Below are 16760 nucleotides of genomic sequence, written 5' to 3' on the forward strand. Positions count from 1 at the left end.
AATTTCTCCCTCAATCCCTCAATTCACTTATTTTCATTCTTTTTGGATGGATGTACTTAGTGTTAGACTGGAGGCACTAACACTTACCTACATTACTCGCTTTGAATTTATAAATTACTTTGCTCTGCGATCAAAAACGGAAAGGTGAACATACTTTGAGCGGGCAGGGCAGGCTACACCCCACCTGGCGCCCCCAAGTCCTCGCAGACCGCACAGCGCACACCGCACACCGCAAACCTATCAAGCCTGGGAGGCACGCCGCAGAGCCCTCTGGGAAATATAGTTTTAAAGCGAGTAGGACTCTGGGAAATGTAGTTCTTCGCGTACACTTCCGCGGCCTGGCCTTGTCCTCCTTCGCGCTGTGGCCTGAGGGGTAAGCGTGTGTGGGGTGGGGAGCGGGACTCGAGGCTGCGGGCCGGGGGTGGCCTCTGCGTCCGACGGGGGCCCACAGTGACCCCCGCGCGGACCGGCCGACCGCGACGCCAGCGTGGGAACGAACCAGCTCCGGGGCGGGTGCGGGCAAGGTGCGGAAGGACGGCCCTGCCGCGCAGGCGCCGATCCCGGTCCAGGTCGGGGGCGGGGGTGAGGCTGTGGGGGAGGGGGCCGCGGGGGGGGGCCATGGGGCGACAGGAGGGAGCGGGGTCGTGGGGGGCCGTGCCTAGGGGGCAGGGGCGCCTGTAGGGATGCGTGTGATTGGCAATGAACGTGGGAGTCAGGAGGGAGGTTTTGGGGGTCGGTGGCAGGGCCTCCCGTGGTGATGGGTGAGGAGGGGATACTGTGTGAGTGTGATGGGTGTGAAGGGATACTGTGGAGCTAATTAATTTGGAGACACTTGATGTCAAGATAAATGTCTATGAAAATAAGTAATTTGGGCTTTGGGAGAGGTGAGTGGTTGTGAAGCCAGTGGGGGGAATTAACTGGGTTATGGGGGCCTCTGGGAGGGGCTTTTGGGGGGACTCCTTAGATTTTCGGGGCGGTAGCTCAGGGGTCCAGGCAGCAGGCATTGGGAGTGAGGGAGCTGCCCGCTGAACTGAGTGGGGAAGCCCTGGGGTGAGAGTGAGCGCTGGGAATATAGGTTGAGGGTTTATAGGAGTAACTGTGAGTAGTGATTTGGGTCCCTTGGGGTTGGTGACTGGGCTTGTGGGGATGAATGATAAGGCCCCGAGGGCGGGGGGTCTGCTTGGGGGGCATTTAGAGGGCTCAGATTGGTCAGACCAAGGATTTCATTGGCAGGAAAACCCGGTGGTTCTGACAGTTTGGGTTTGGCTTGAGCCCTGAGGGAGGATAAGAAATCTACTCTCTTGTGTTCTAGGAAACAGCTTGCTGGAAAGGCCCCGCCCCTACGTGACTCCCTTGTTTACCTATGACAGGATCACAGGTAAATATGACACCGTCCCGTCAAACTCTCATCCCTTGTCTCATGCATGGTTAGCTGAACTGTTTGTCCCTACCGATCAAAATGCTCATTAACCAAACTTTGGTTAAGCTCCTCTCCTCCCAGTTCCCTAAACTTTGGTCCACCCTCAGCTTATAGCCCCTCCTGAGAACTGGCCGGCCTCTGGTAAAATATTCTCTGATCTGTCTGGTCACCCTGCCCTTTGACCCAGCTTCCCTACACCTTGCAGAGATGTTTGCCCTCTTATGGCTGCAGTGTTCTCCCCCACCCCAATAATAAATCTTTGGAGTAAACTACTTCTTTGCTAAGTCTGCTTTGTTTTTTACTGGACAGTTCAATGGTAGCTTTTTCGGTGGAGGGGAATGACTGGGGTGGCCTGTGAAGGAGAGTTGTCTAGGCCCAGGTTTGGGGGTCTTGTAATGGAGGTATCACATTGGAGCCTGTGTGTCCGTAAGGAGTCTGGACACAAGTTGACAGGTGGCCTGTTGGGGGCTTGGGAGTGAGTGGAAAATGGGGGTGGTAATGAGTGTCATTTGCAGGGCTAGGGGTGTGGGTGTTGGTGCAGAGCTGGAGGCCCTCACTGGGTGATGACCTGTGGGGGTGTCACTGAGTAGTGTGAGCATGGAGTGGATTAGAGAGTGGGTATCCTTGAGGTGAATGGCTGGCAGCCCTGTGTGATGAGGACTGGGGACCCCTTGGGGTTTAGTGAGGGGCCAGTTTAGGTGGTGGGTGGTAGGAGATAGCAAGCCTGAGGAGGGGGTCTCTGAGAGCCGTTATTGGACACCTGTAAAGGCGAGTGAGTGGGTCCTGTAGAGAGAGTGATTGGAGTTCTGCAGGGGTCCTTTGGGACTCAGCATTTGGGGTTTCACTGACTCAGCTCCTAGTCAGTGAATAGACCGTGGAGATTACTGAGTGGGGTTTGGAGGAGCCAGTGATGGGGTTTCTTGGCATCAGTGTTTAGGAGCCTGCGGGAATCAAGAGGTAAGGGGCTACGCAGTTGTAATCAGTCAAGGGGTCTGTAGGAATGACTGTGGACAGTGCGCAGGGCCGAGTGAGGGAAACCCTGGTGTGACCAGGAGTGAAGGATTCTGTGGGTATGCGACCAGGGGTGGGGCTGTGGAGAGCCTTTGGGGTCCATTAATCCATGTACTTGTACGGGTCGGTTTTGTCACTGGGGGCTGGCAGTTGAAAGCTTTGCTAGAGGAGTCACTGTGGACCCACAGTCTGTGTAATTGACAGCCCAGACATCCTGAATGGTGGGCATGGGTTTACGGGGCTCAGGGGTTGTGTGGTCTGGAGACTTGTGCGGGGCCAGTGTGTTCGGTGATCTGGGGGCTGGAGACTTCCCAGTCAGTTTGTGTGACTGAGGCCATCTTTGGAACCCGTATTTGAGGGGCTTTGTGTGTTGGGGATCACGGGCCCTGTGAGGGCGGTGCTTTGGGGTGTGGGTGGATCTGCATGAGTGTTGGCTCAGGCCAGACTCTTGTTGTGACTTCTGTTAAATAACCATGTTGTCCTGTGTTCTCTGGCCCCTCTCACCCAGAATGTGACTGTGTTGGTCAGCGATGGCTCCTTTTACTTGAGTATTTCCTTGTTAAAAGTTCTCGGAGACCCTAAATCCTCCCCCAGGCTGGGTAAACCCCATCACCCTCCTCCATCCCTGAACCACCTCCAGCCCTTTGTGTCTGAGGTTCCTTGAGGTCTTCTGCAGCCTCCCAAGGTGGGCTCCTCCTCCTCTTCAGGGCTCAGCTAAAAGTCATCTCCCAGAGGCCATCTTGAAGGAGTGTCCTGCATCCACCCGCTTCTGAGCGCTCTCACCATCTGAAGTTTACTTGTATGTCTGTTTCCCGTCCCAGGATATAGTTCTTCAGGGGAAGAGACCCTGTCTGTCTTCAGTGGTTTCTCTCCCATGCCCAGAACACGGCCAGGTAGTAAGAGGCATTCAGCAAATGACTGCTTTCCTGGCCTGTAAGTGAAGCTGAGTGTGTGTGCACGTGGGTACCAGCGCGTGAGCCTGCGTGTGTGAGTTCACTTGAAAGATCTGAGATGGACGTGACAGCGGAGTGCGAGAGCATGTTGGGATCCTGGAGGAGGAACCAGGGTGACTGTTCTGGATGTTTGTAGGGTTGGCGAGTCCCCTTTTCCAGAGGAGACAGCTGCCAAGGACCTAAGCATCAATCCCAGAGGGGTCCAAATGAAACAGAACCTTCCATGGCAGGTGGGCCTTCATCTCAGGGACCCCAGGTTTAGCAAGCAGTAACTCTGGGGTCTGTTTTTCACTCGACTTCCTAGACCAGTGGGTCCCTGACCTGCGCCCAGCAGCCGGGAGGAACTCCCTGAGCATCTCGGGAAGAGGCGCTTTTCCTCTGGATGTTGCTCTCTGCTCTCCCAGGGCATTTTTCTTGAGCGATCTGTTCTCAAGCGCTTCACTCTTTACCTTGGGACTGTAGAGTCCCGTGTCCTTCGGGGGTCTGACCTGTATGTCTTTGGCACGCCACACGTGGGCAAAGCCATGTTACGCTTCCCCCTCGACTCGCAGGAGTTCTTCCTGCCCTGGATGCCCTTGCTCTGCCTTCCACCACTGTTTCAGGTCCCAATTCAAAAATCCAGTCGCCTTTCCAGACTGACTGTGGTCTTGGCGGCTCCGCAAGATGCTCATCCCCTTGTTAACCTTGGGACCTGCCTCCTGTCCCTGGCCTGAGTTTCCCAAGAGGGTGACATTTAAGGCCCTCAAGACCATGCCAGGAGCTGGTCACGTGGTCTATCCATCTCTCTATTCCAGGGGGATGCTGAAGGCACCTCCGCCCCCACCCCGTTCTTTGACAGAACAACTGCTTTAAATCTGGTAGGGATTACATCCTCTCTTTCCTCAACTTACTTCCTAGAAAGGTGCCCAGTGACCATCCGCCACCTTTGGTCTTCCTTGCAGCCTGTTGGCCCGTGGAGACCAAGCTGAGAGCTGGGGGGTTTGGGGGGCGCTTAGCAGCCACTCCCAGACGACAGGTGTGGACCACAAGCACTAGACAAATCTCAGTTGGCAGGTAGAATTTGTCCCTCATGTCTCCAGGTTTACTGGATACCATGTTTTTTTGGTTATTTCCTTTCAGGTGTCTTCTTATGAAGGAAGTAACATCTCTGTGCAACCCGTGCCTGGGAGGTCCTTGGCTCTCATCCCATATCTGGCTGATGTAAGTGACCTGGTTCCTGAGCAGTGAAGAAATTTAAAGTGTAAGTATTTATGTGCATCAAGACATAGTGTTTTTTATTACAATGCTTAACTCCTGTTCCGATAATCCGGCCTAGAATGATCTCTGTTATACAGTTTGTGATCTTTTAAAAAGGTTTTAAAATAGTGGTTGTATTCATTTATTTGATTATTTGGCTTGTGGGGGGGAATAATTTAAACCCAAATCTGCCAATCCAGAGAACTATTCCACAGAAGTAGAAGAGAAAGAATAGTTTCAATATTGAATAAAAGTTAAACCAGAATGTGATGCCCACCTCAGGCAGTCGGCCAGAGAGATTGCAGGAGACAGGAAGAGATCGCACCCTTTTCCGTACCAGGCACATGCAAGCCATTATACACACGTTCTCAAGGTAAGTGTTAATTTAGGGGGAGGGTAGAGTTCAGTGGTAGGGCACCTGCTTAGTATGCACAAGGTCCTGGGTTCAATTCCCAGTGCCTCCGTTAAAAATAAATAAATAATAAACCTAATTACCTCTCCCCGAAAAGGAAAAAAAAAAAAAAAAGAAGATAGGTGATAATTTGTCACACATAGTTCATCCTAAACTTACCTGGTAGTTGGGGTGGCTGTCTGTGTTAGGTAGTTGCCTTTATCCAAAGGAAAAGTATACTTCTCATGTCTTTATGACGGGAGGTGATTTTACAACTTGGAGCCAGGTGCCAGGGTCAGGCCGATTAGGCTCCTGTCCTCCCAGAGACTGGGAGACACGGAGGTGTCTTCCTGGATGATTTCAGTGAGACAGCTCCCAGGTCCTTAAGAAAGACATTCTTGAGTTGTTAAACTGGATGAGATTTAAGATTTACATCCATCTCAAAGGGGCCGGGAAAGAATTTGTAATTACGGGTTTTCTGCAGTAAGTGGTCTTTGAGTCAGGGCCTGGAGAGTCTTTTTCTCCTTAATTTGTATTTGTCCTACAGGCCTCAGAGCTTTTATCCCCCTAGAGGTGTTACCTACTCTGCTACTCTGGTAATTTCCATTCGGGAAGGGCTGAGGCCAGGCCTTAGAAGCAAAGAGGAGAGGGAAGGGGCCCCAGGGCCAACAGTGTGGACCTTACAGAACGACTGGCTGGCCCCAGATCCCACCACCTCTCTGAGCAGCTGCTCCGGTCAGGGATCAGAGACCCTTGGAAAGAAGTAGATTGTGGAGCCATTTCCTGTGGTCCAGAGGGACGTGAGTGCCCACAGGCAGCCGGGAGCCCTTGCCTTTTCCCCGATTCCTAAACTCAGCAGGGATTTTGATCTGCTTTCTGTCACCCCTTGGAAACCTGTGGCCTGAGCTGTTCAGCTGATTTCTGATGGGAAGGGAGGCAGTATTTGCCCCAATGTGAGCCGAGAAAGAAAGAACATCAAAGATTTCCTTAGGTCCCTCTTCTCACTGCTCAGGGCAGTAACCCCGGCGTAAACTCACACATGAGCAGCAGCTTCGCTTCGACCTCCATCTCCCCCTGCGGTCTGTCCTCTTGTTTTGTCATTTCTTTTAGTTCCTCTGATCTGTGCTTTCCTTCTGCTCCAGGGCTGATTCTGAAGTAGAGGGCCAGCACCCCAGGCTGCTTCACCCTCTTGATATAAAAGCCGTTTACTGTTCACTGTCCTGTCTGGAAGTGAGTTGCGTTTTACTCTGTAGCATGTGCATTTCATGTGAGTGCCCTGGGAAATGGTGCCACAGAATGAAGGAGCCAAAACTGTATCTCCAGACTTTGTTGACGTCTCTGCAGAGCGATTAGAGGCAGTGGGGCTGCCCCAGGGTCTTTGGTTGAACCACTAAGGCAGGTGGCTCCCATCTGGCATTCCCAGGTGGGAGCCAGGGCTGCAGAGCTCAGCTTGTGGTACCGGTCTGGCCTGGCCGCTGTCCGGGTCAGCTGACACGTGCCAGTAGTTCATATTCCATCCTGTGTCTTAACCACTAGCAAACAACCCACCTGAGTTCCCATAAGAGAGAACCAAGCTTGCGGTCCCCAAATCAATTTCATCATCTAAAATGAAGTTCCCACTGCACCTTCAGGCCATGGCTTTCAGGAACAAGATGACTCACATGAGATAAGAAAGAAGAGGCCTCGGGACTTGGGGTGCACTCTCAGAGCTAAGGCCTTTGACCAGAGGCCTTTGTCCAGAGCACTGGGACAGAGAGAAGTCACAGAGCTTATTTCTCAAGAACAGCGGAAGATGATGAAGTCACAGGTGAGTTATTTGTTTATCCTCCACCAGTGTTTTCTGTGGATGTGAGGAGGCTTGCAGGGATCGCTACAACCCACAGGAAGGATCTAAACACACTTAAATTATAAACAGAGGAAATACAGACTTGGGAAGGGAGATGTCAGAAGAAGCACTGAGTGGATCACAGAGCCGTACAGACGTCTTGAAGGTGGGACATGGCCGTATAGGAAATGAGGTCCGTCCGTCCTTGTTAAGCGTTGAGCTGCGAGCTTTCATCAGGTATCCCAGGAATAGCTGCGTGAATTCCTCTCTCTAAAAGCAGACCCTTTGCTCAGTAAAAGCGCACATTTCCTGACGAAGAAGACAATTTTTTGTTTGTTTTTAACACCTTTATTGTGGTCTGGTTCCTGTACAGTAAACTGCACACATTTCAGATGTACAATTTGATGAATTTTGATAGATGTGCACACCCACGAAACCACCACCACAATCAAGGCAGCTAACATTTCCATCACTGCCCAAGAGGTGCAATTTTCAAATTCCCAATTTATCCCTTCCCACCTCCTTTACCTCCTGGTAACCGTAAGTTTATTCTTTATGTCTGTGAGTCTGTTTCTGTTTTGTAGATAAGTTCATTTGTGTCCTTTTTTTTTTTTTTTTTTTTTTAAGATTCCACATATAAGCAATATCATAGGGTATTTTTCTTTCTCTTTCTGGCTTCACTGAGAATGATGACCTCCAGATCCATCCATGCTGCTGCAAATGGCATTATTTTACTCTTTTTTTATGGCTGAGTAGTGTAGCAAAGGCGTTTTGATTGCTATTTTTGTAGATGACACTCTGGTTTTAGGGAAGAAACCTAAATCATCTGGCAGAATTTGTCATCACAAAACCTTCGCCCCTATAAATACTCTCCTAGTTGGAATTTTGATAGGTTTTAGGTGGAAGTGTTTTTGCTTCTGTTGCTGGACACGAGGGCATCTGCCTCTCCTGACTTTCGGCGACTCTCCCCCCGCGTTGTCCCCTTGGGAACTGGGCAGGGATCGGGGCCCAGTGCAGATGCAGGGGTCAGCTCCCTGCTCAGGGAGCCCTAACAGAAGTACCCGGCAGCTTTATGAACTCAGGTCAGGAGAAAGGGAACGGGGGCTGAGTCGGAGTGGGTAACATGTCTTCAGGCCCGCCTCCCCGCAGAAGGAGGTCTTAGGGAGGCACCCAAGAAGGGCCCCTGCCAGGGGCCTCAGGTAAAGACAGGATGCACAGGAGCATGACTGCAGCCCCTTGGAGTCTGTGGCCCATAGGCTGCGTCCCAGTCTTTGTGGGGAGGGCAGCCTCCCCCGTGAAGCCTGCCAGGTCATGCCTTTGTAACTGCCTGTGGTCGGACCTGAAGAGTCACGCATAGGTTCTAAACAGTCAGATTCCTCAGTGCCACCGCCTTGATTTGTCAGGACCTGAGTGAGAGAAAGGCTACCTCATGGTGGGCCTGAATGGGTCAGGCTTTGAGGCGCTGAGCCAAGGACTGGGGAATTAATCCAGGGCAGCAGCAGACGGGGCCCTGAGGAAGACCTCCCGAGCAGATGATAGGCCGCTTCCCAGACTGAATGTGGTCTCAGCAGTTTCCGAATCGGGAATCGTGTCCCAGTGCATCAGGAGGCTTCTCACGTTGCCACGTGAATCTTTCTGACGCAGCACAGGTTTGGCTGGCAGCTGGAAGCTGGCCTAGACGCCCACCAGGGCTGAGACAGTGAGGCTCCTGCAGCTGGGGTCTGTACACCAGAAGTGCACGTGGTCCTCCCAGAAACCAAGAATCAACAGAGCCAGGGCGCCCCACGCAGAACATACTTCAGTCAGGCATTGAGGTTAATGGGGCCCCCAGGGCAGTTTTTTGCTGCAGGCCTTCCTGCCCAGGGCACTACCCCAGACCTCAGTGGCTGGAAACAGACATTTATCTCAGTTTCTGTGAGTCAGGAGTCTGCCAGCTGCTTACCCATTTGGTTCTGGTTGAGGGTCTCTTATAATCAAGATGCTGAGAAGGGTCACATCTCAAGGTGCGGTGGGGAGTTGACCTCCTCCAGGCTCGCTCTCATGGGTGTTGGCAGGTTTCAGGTCCCTGTCCACAGGGCTACCTCACCACGTGGCAGCTGGATCCCCTCAGAGAGCAGGAGAGGGTTCCCAAGATGGAAGTCACATTCTTTTATAAACTAATCGTGGAAGTGAGACCCATCACTTCTGCCCTCTTCCAGTCAGTGGAAGCAAGTCGGTTAGTCCAGCCCATGTTCAGGAGAGGAGGATTAGACAAAAGCATGAATTCCAGGAGCTGGAGATCACGGGGTCCACCTTGGAGGCTGCCTACCACTGTAGGGAGGAAAGCCTGCATTCGACAGAGAATTAATTACTTCAGACTGAACAGAGATGCTTTTGCAGATATCGTTTGAGGATGTGGCAGTGGATTTCACGTTGGAGGAGTGGCAGCTACTTAATCCGACTCAAAAGAACTTGTACAGAGAGGTGACGCTGGAAAACTACAGCAATCTAATGTTCCTGGGTAAGAACAGCCTTACGAAATATGTGCAATGCAATAACCATGGGGCCCCTAAGATATTACTGATTCTATTTTATTTAATTTTTGTTTTCCTTTGGGGGGTAATTAGGTTATTTATTTATTTTTTAACTGAGGTACTAGGGGTTGAACCCAGGACCTCATGCATGCTAAGCATGTGCTCTTCCACTGAGCTGTGCCCTCCCCCCTAGATATTACTGATTTTATTTTATTTTATTTTATTTTATTTTATTTTTGTTTTCTTTGGGTGGGGGGTAATTAGGTTTCTTTTTAGAATTTATTTACATTTTTTTTTAACAGAGGTACTGGGGGTTAAACTCAGGACCTCATGCATGTTGAGCACGTGCTCTTCCACTGAGCTGTGCCCTCCCCCCTAGATATTACTGATTTTAGATTTAAGTTTCAAATGTCAAAGATTCTTTGATTTCTGTATCCAATGGAAAGATTTTCATTTGCTTACTTTTGTTTTACAGCGTCTCTAGTGAAAAACCCTCTATATTTGAGTCCCTCTGCCCAAGCAATTGGGATTCTCTGTGTTTCCAATTGACAGGTTATCAGATTTTCAAACCTGATGCGATTTTCAGGCTGGAGCGAGAAAAGCCATGGGTAGCAGATGAAGAAACCCTAAGTCAGGGCTTTTCAGGTGAGAAATAATCAGGTGCAGGGCATGCAGTGAAGTGAAGTCTCGGGTCTCTGGTGATAGGTGGCCTTTGGAAATGTCACTCATAGGCTGTGTTTAAAGTTCCTGTGTCTGCAGCGTCGACTCAGGATGAGTGGCAGGAGCGCCTCCTGCCCTCTGACACGCTCTCTGTCCTGGTCTCCACGTCGCGGTGCGTCCCCTCTGGTGGGGCGGATGGCGACAGGTGCCGCCTCTTGTGCGCACGGTGGCTCAGTCACTCGGGACCTCCCCCTTGGACAGGGCTTCCCTTCCTAGCTCCCCCCTCCCCCCGTTGGCTTTTCCTTCTCTCCTGCCCCAGTCCAACCTGCAGAGGTAGGCTTGTTTCTTCCTCTTGAAGGATTCATAACTTATTTCCTGTTTTAGGTGATACCGATTATCTTTGAGTTTCTGTGATTATTTTTCTTCTCTCTCTCCAATTTGTCAGATTTCTGTTTCAGAGCCACAGAGAGTAGACGGTGAGTCTGTGGATAGAGAATGACAGTCGAGCTTCCAGGGCATTGTGTCCTTTTTTTTTTTAATTCCACATATAAGTGATACCATTTTTTGATACAAAAATTAAGAAATTTTTTACTCGCATTTTATGAAAGTTTTCTGTAAACTCTTCCAATGGATCTCACACTTAATATGTTCACATACGACTCTTGCTTTTAACCTCTAAACTTCTCTCTTCAGTCTCTAAAATCTCAGTGAATAATATTATCATCACCACTCACGTATGCTCAAAACATTGAATCCTTTCATTCTCCGTGTCAGCTGCTCTAGTCCTCATAATTCTGATATGTGTAAGAGATAGATGAGGCTTTCTCTCCCCCAAAAATTACCCCGCTGAAAATAAGTAATTGCCTTACATTTGAGATCTTGCCACATCTTTTATCTTGCAGAGTACTTCCTAGGAATCTTACCTCCACAATTCCTAGTAAAGAGTATCATAAAGGAAACAAACCATTAAAAGATCACTTTAAAATACTCAACAAATGGTCATATTGTGGGGATCACAAATAGTTGTACTTACCAGTTTAAAAAAAAAAACCTGCCCTAATGTTATGCAAAGAATACTTGTGGTTTGGAATAATTTCCGTGATATACAGATTCAATATCTAGATGATAGATTTGATTAAAATGTCAAAAAGCCTAAATAAAATAAAAGCTGAGCTCTGGAGAACTCTTGGATAATTCCAAAAATCAGCTCTCATGATGGTGACATTACTGATGTCAGTGATTCGGGTGATGACCTTAGTGAGAATGTTTTTTAAATGTGCCAGTAGTACAGAAAACTAAGAGAGTACCTCATCTTTCGGATGTGAAGTTGATATCGTGCACTCACTGTGCGTCGTACTCAGTGTTTCCTCCTCTATAACGTTCAGCAGTGTGTGCTAATCTTGCTCTTCTGTGTACTTGTGACTCTCAGTCGTCTCTGGTGAGGGCGCTGACCTGCCTTCTCCCTTGACCTGCTGCTGACAGCGTCTGGGCACATAATCAGTGGTCAGTAGGTCATTGTGGAGTGAGTAATCACTGCAGCGTGTGGTTAGAAATTATTCCTCTCTCTTAACTCATCATGATTACTGGAGTAGACGTCCTCTTCCCGTATTTAAAAGTCTGTGTTCATAAACATTGGTAATTTCAAAATCTGTTTTCATTTCTATTAAAATTTTTAATGGCTAATAAGTAGACATTGTATTGGGAGTTTATTTTATTTTTTTTTTGGACTGGGATCTTAGGCTCCATTTCAGATTTATTCGATAGGCATGATCATTGGGGAAATTTACACAGTATGGTTCATTTTTTTTCCTTTTTAGAAGAAGTCGGACTAGATAATACCTTCACAATGTGGCACCAAGATACTCAGGACAAGCTGAAAAGTATGGAGAGAGGCCACAGATATGACGTTCTGGGGAAAATGTTTCATTCAAGCATTAACTTTGTTCATTTAGGAATGAGATCCCATAAATGTGGCATGGGTGAAAAAAGTTTGAAACATCCTTTTGATTTTCTTATTCCAAAAAATAACTGTGGAAGAAAGAAACTTGATGAGCTTCATAAGAGATTATTATTCTGTATCAAAGCTGACAGAACCTATGGTGGTATAAAATACTCTGATTACAGTAAGTGTGGACGAGTCAGCATCAGAGAGCTGGGGCTCCGTGCAGACCGTGCGCCACGCGCAGGGGTCTATTCATGCCTGGCGTGTGGCCGGGTTTTCAGCAGGAAGTCACAGCTTGTTGCCCATCAGAGGACTCACACGGGAGAGAAGCCCTATGGCTGCGGTGACTGCGGGAAGGCCTTCTCCCAGAAGTCACTACTCACCATTCATGAGAGGACTCATTCAGGGGAAAAGCCATATGGCTGTGGGGAATGTCCAAAAGCTTTCAGTAGGAAGTCGCTGCTCATTTTACATCAGAGGACCCACACAGGAGAGAAGCCCTACGGATGTGGTGACTGTGGGAAAGCCTTCAGCAGGAAGTCACAGCTCAAAAGGCATCAGAGGACCCACACAATAGAGAAGCCCTTTGGCTGCAGCGACTGTGGGAAAGCCTTCTCCCAGAAGTTGAAGCTCATTACACATCAGAGAACGCACACGGGAGAGAAACCCTATAAATGCAGTGACTGTGGAAAAGCCTTCTTTTGGAAGTCACAGCTCATTACTCATCAGAGAATTCACACGGGGAAGAAACCGTATGCATGTAGCGAGTGTAAGAAAGCCTTCAGCAGGAACTCACTCCTCATTAGGCATCAGAGGATTCACACAGGAGAGAAGCCCTACGAGTGCAGCGAATGTGGGGAAGCCTTCATCAGGAAACCACAGCTCATCAAACACCAGGTAACTCATACAGGAGAGAAGAACTATCAGTGTGGCAGTTGTGAAGAGGCCTTCTTTAAGAAGTCAGAACTGATGAGACATCAAAAAATCCATTTAGGAGAAAAACCCTATGGATGTGTTGAATGTGGAAAAACCTTCTTTGGGAAGTCACAGCTCCTGACACATCAGAGAACTCACACTGGAGAGAAACCTTATGAATGCAGCGCGTGTGGGAAAGCCTTCACCCAGAAGTCCAGCCTGATATCACATCAGAGGACACACACCGGTGAGAAACCTTACGAGTGCAGGGAATGTGGGAAAACCTTCAGTGAGAAGTCAAGTCTCATTCATCACCAGAGAACCCACACGGGAGAGAAACCCTTCGAGTGCAGTGAATGTCGGAAGGCTTTTGCGTGGAAGCCGCAGCTTCTTAGGCACCAGAGAATTCATACAGGGGAGAAACCCTACGAATGCGGTGAGTGCGGGAAAGCCTTTGTTCAGAAAGTACAGCTCGTTAAGCATCAGAGAAATCACACGGGAGAGAAAAGCTATGGATGCAGTGACTGTGCAAAGGCCTTCTTTGAGAAGGCACAGCTTGTAATACATCAGAGGGTTCACACGGGAGAGAGACCCTACGAGTGCAGTGAATGTGGGAAGTCTTTCACTAGGAAGTCGCACCTCATGAGGCATCAGAGAATCCACACAGGAGACAAGTACTATGGATGCGGTGAATGTGGGACCACCTTCCACAGGAAGGCACAGCTCATGATGCACCAGAGGAATCATGTGATCTAGAAACAGTGTGAGAGCAGAGGACGCAGAGTCGGCCGTCGGAGGTCAGGCGGTGTCACCTCCGAGGCCGCGAGCCGGAGAGGAGCCCTGTCAATGCAGAATTCAGAAAAAGAACTTTTTTTCTTTCAAGTGAACAACATAGGAAAGGCTTCTCCCAGAAAACACAGCTTGTTATGTATCGTGATGGTTCCTCAGTGTGGAAGTCTGGTCGGTGTTGTGATAGTACAGACCTTTCCGTCAAAAGTGACAGCGATTAAATATTTAGGAAACTGAGACAGGAGGAGAATGCTGCTGTCCTAACAAGCAAGTGAAGGATTTCATCAGGAAAGGGTAACGAGAGAGCACACACGAGGGAAACGGTATTCCGTGTTAGAGCTCTCGTGCAGAGGAGGGGTCCTAATAGTTGGGAGAACTTGATAAGTGTTATCCCATTGAAATAATCCTATAAAGAAGTGTTCATTGTATATAAATTATTGTAAGAAAGTAGTCATTTTTAAGTGGTAGCTGTGTGTTAAGCGTGAAGACTTCTGCTTCCTGCCGTGGTGGTGTACCAAGGGACAGGTAGACTCTCCCGCCTTAAACATCCAGAAACTGTACCATATGTGAAATGGCGGTTTTTAGCTGTGTGACAGGCACAGGCCCATGACCCCTGGCAGCAGTGGACCAAGTAGGGAGAGCCCTACGGCTGCCCAGCCTGCTCCATTGTGGAAGCAGCCAGCGGCAGGGCAGGGAAGGGCAGGGCAGGGCAGGGCAGGGCAGAAACCTGTCCTGCTGAACCGAAGAGAGAGGGGCGAGTGGCCCTCATTGGAGGAGCCACAGTAGCTGGAATTTGCAGGGGAAAATACTGGGTAGGAGGGAGCTTCCCTGGCGGGAGCGCTGGGGGCTACAGAAGTCTCCAGGGGGCACCTTACCCTGAACCTTTGGCTTTGGTGTTGACTTGCATGTGTGTGTGAAAGGAAACAGCCAGGAGGAGCAGTCAGCTGAGTGAGTCCTTGAGCTCAGTGCAGGGCTGGGGACACTTCCTGTGCCCACCAGGCTGGTGGAGACAACTTCTAACATGTGGGCACCAGGGAGGGTTCCCAGAAGAGTACCGTCTTGGTAGTGAAAGTCATTAACCCTAGATTGAAAGCCAACCTGGGCCCATAGGGTCTTGCCTCCAGAAACTTACCTGGCATTCCAAGAAGCAGGAACAAATGACTCATAACCAGGAGGAAAACCAGTCAATAGATAGAAAGACTGAAGTGGTTGGAATTAGTAGACCAGGATGTTCAATTAGCTAATGTAAATATAAAGTAGAGGGAAGCATGAATTTGATGAAACTAGAAGTGGAAGATATGTTTTTTAAGCCCTCATGGAACTTCTCAGGATGAAAACAACATCTGAAAATTAAAAAAAAAAAATATGGATGGAATTTAGAACAGATTAGACATAGAAAAGGGGGGGGATCAATGAATTTGCAGAATAAGAATAAAAACTATCCAAGTGGTACACACAGAAAAAGATTGGGAAGGAGGGGAGAGAACGGAAGTCATTACAGTGGTGTAATCCTCACGGAGTGGGGATGTATGTCACAGAAGGGGAGGAGGGAGACACAGAAAAAAGGACGTGAACAAATAATGACTGAAAAATACCCAATACCATGAAAAGTGTAGCTCGACATAGTCAGGAAGCTCAGAGAACCCAACACAGTAGAAACATAAAGAAAATCAAGCCAACGGACATGGTAGTCAAACTGATGAAACCCAGTGTTCAAACAACTGGAAGATGCCTGGAGAAGAAAAGACACAAGAATGACAACTGATGTCTGGTCGGAAACTGTAAATTAGAAGATGGCGGAGTGACATCATTAACTTACGGAAGGGAACCTGGAACCTGGAGTTCAGTTGCCTGTCAAAACTGTCTTTCAAAAGAGAGGACCAAAAAGACTTCTTCAGAAAAAGCAAAATCAAGAGAGAGCTCCTCATCTGTAGACCTGCCTTCAGGACACACTGAAGGGAGTTTGGGGGCAGTAGGAAGAGTCTGCTGAGTGGAAATGGTGACTCTGTGGGTGACTATGACATTTTTTTTTCTCATTTGAAAATCTTTTAAACAGGTAATGGACCGCTTAAAGCCAAAGGAATGACAACACATCAGGGGTTATGGTCTATTTAGAAGTAAAGTGTACGGGAACAGTAGCGCTTAAGTACGACTCTAAAAATAGTTGCATAGACTGCGTCATCTGAGTCAGAAGCCTGTTTCCCTGGGGCTCAGGATGACCTGTATCTGTAGCAGCAGATACAGGATGGGAATTGTCTGCACTGTGGTTCCGTATGTGTGCCAAGCATTCTCCACGAATCCACGTCTCCTTTCTCTGCTCTGCACCCAGAGGCTGCCCTCTCCAGACTGCTTCCTTGGGTTTCTGCTTAGGTTTGAATGTGGGAGGTGCTGGTAAGCCATGAGCACACGGGAGAGAGTGGGGAGAGAGAGAGGTCGGAGTGCGGGTCCCTCCTCCCTCTACCACGTTTCTGACAGTGCCTGTGTCCTGAGCAGCTGGGCTGCAGCTCCCGTCTGACCACATTCCCTCTCCCTGTCCATCAGACTGAAAGGTGGTGACTGCTTCAGGGGCTTCACCATCCCTGGTTAGTTTTCTTAATTCTGAACACAACTCTGCAAGGAGTCCCTTTACTAAATGTTCTTGAGTGAATAATTTGAGCGTACCGTTTGTTTTCTGTAACATGTTGAATGATGAATGTTTAACAAAATTCTGAGTATCGGTTCCTGGTGCATGGGGCTCCTGGAGCATAGTCTGACATCAGTCAAGATTTCCCACACTGGATATATTTTCTCTTTGTGTGTTTTGTTTTGCTGCAAATGTAAATGGCTCTGGAGGCTGTTACCGCCTGCCACATGTGCAAGTGTTCTGGCAGTTGTTCTTCAGAAGTAGAGACCAGAACATTTATGAAGTCTTATGCTACCTCTGGGTTAGGCAAACACCCCACAAGAAAGCATTGTTATTTATGTTAAATGTGTAAGGACGGGAAAAAGAAAAGCAGTTACTGAGTGAAGAAAGGGCTGATGTACTGTACTTTCCTGTACTCTCATTTTAAAGCTTTGTGCTGTGCAATTAAATATTCTCGTTCCAGATTCTTCAGTTTCTTATTC

General features: G+C 48.8%; 1 protein-coding gene across 9 annotated transcripts; it reads left to right on the forward strand.

Annotated features, from left to right (window-relative positions):
* The first annotated feature begins 311 nt into the window (after positions 1 to 311).
* Positions 312 to 16742, forward strand: ZNF605 (zinc finger protein 605). 9 transcript variants are annotated; one of them, XM_032471834.1, is made up of 8 exons: positions 312 to 373; positions 1313 to 1378; positions 4504 to 4993; positions 6154 to 6241; positions 6643 to 6818; positions 9216 to 9336; positions 9902 to 9994; positions 11827 to 16742. In XM_032471834.1, exons 5-8 carry the CDS (start codon positions 6804 to 6806, stop codon positions 13620 to 13622), a joined length of 2025 nt encoding a protein of 674 aa, XP_032327725.1. In that variant the 5' UTR covers positions 312 to 373; positions 1313 to 1378; positions 4504 to 4993; positions 6154 to 6241; positions 6643 to 6803; the 3' UTR covers positions 13623 to 16742. The 9 variants fall into 9 exon arrangements, with proteins under 9 accessions (XP_032327725.1, XP_014406359.2, XP_032327728.1 ...); XM_014550873.2 differs by having other exon boundaries at positions 4504 to 4624; positions 4903 to 4993; positions 6154 to 6818; XM_032471837.1 differs by lacking the exon at positions 6154 to 6241 and having other exon boundaries at positions 4504 to 4624; positions 4903 to 4993.
* Positions 16743 to 16760: the final 18 nt, after the last annotated feature.

The sequence above is a fragment of the Camelus ferus genome, chromosome 32 (assembly GCF_009834535.1).
Source record: "Camelus ferus isolate YT-003-E chromosome 32, BCGSAC_Cfer_1.0, whole genome shotgun sequence".
Lineage (NCBI taxonomy): Eukaryota > Metazoa > Chordata > Mammalia > Artiodactyla > Camelidae > Camelus > Camelus ferus.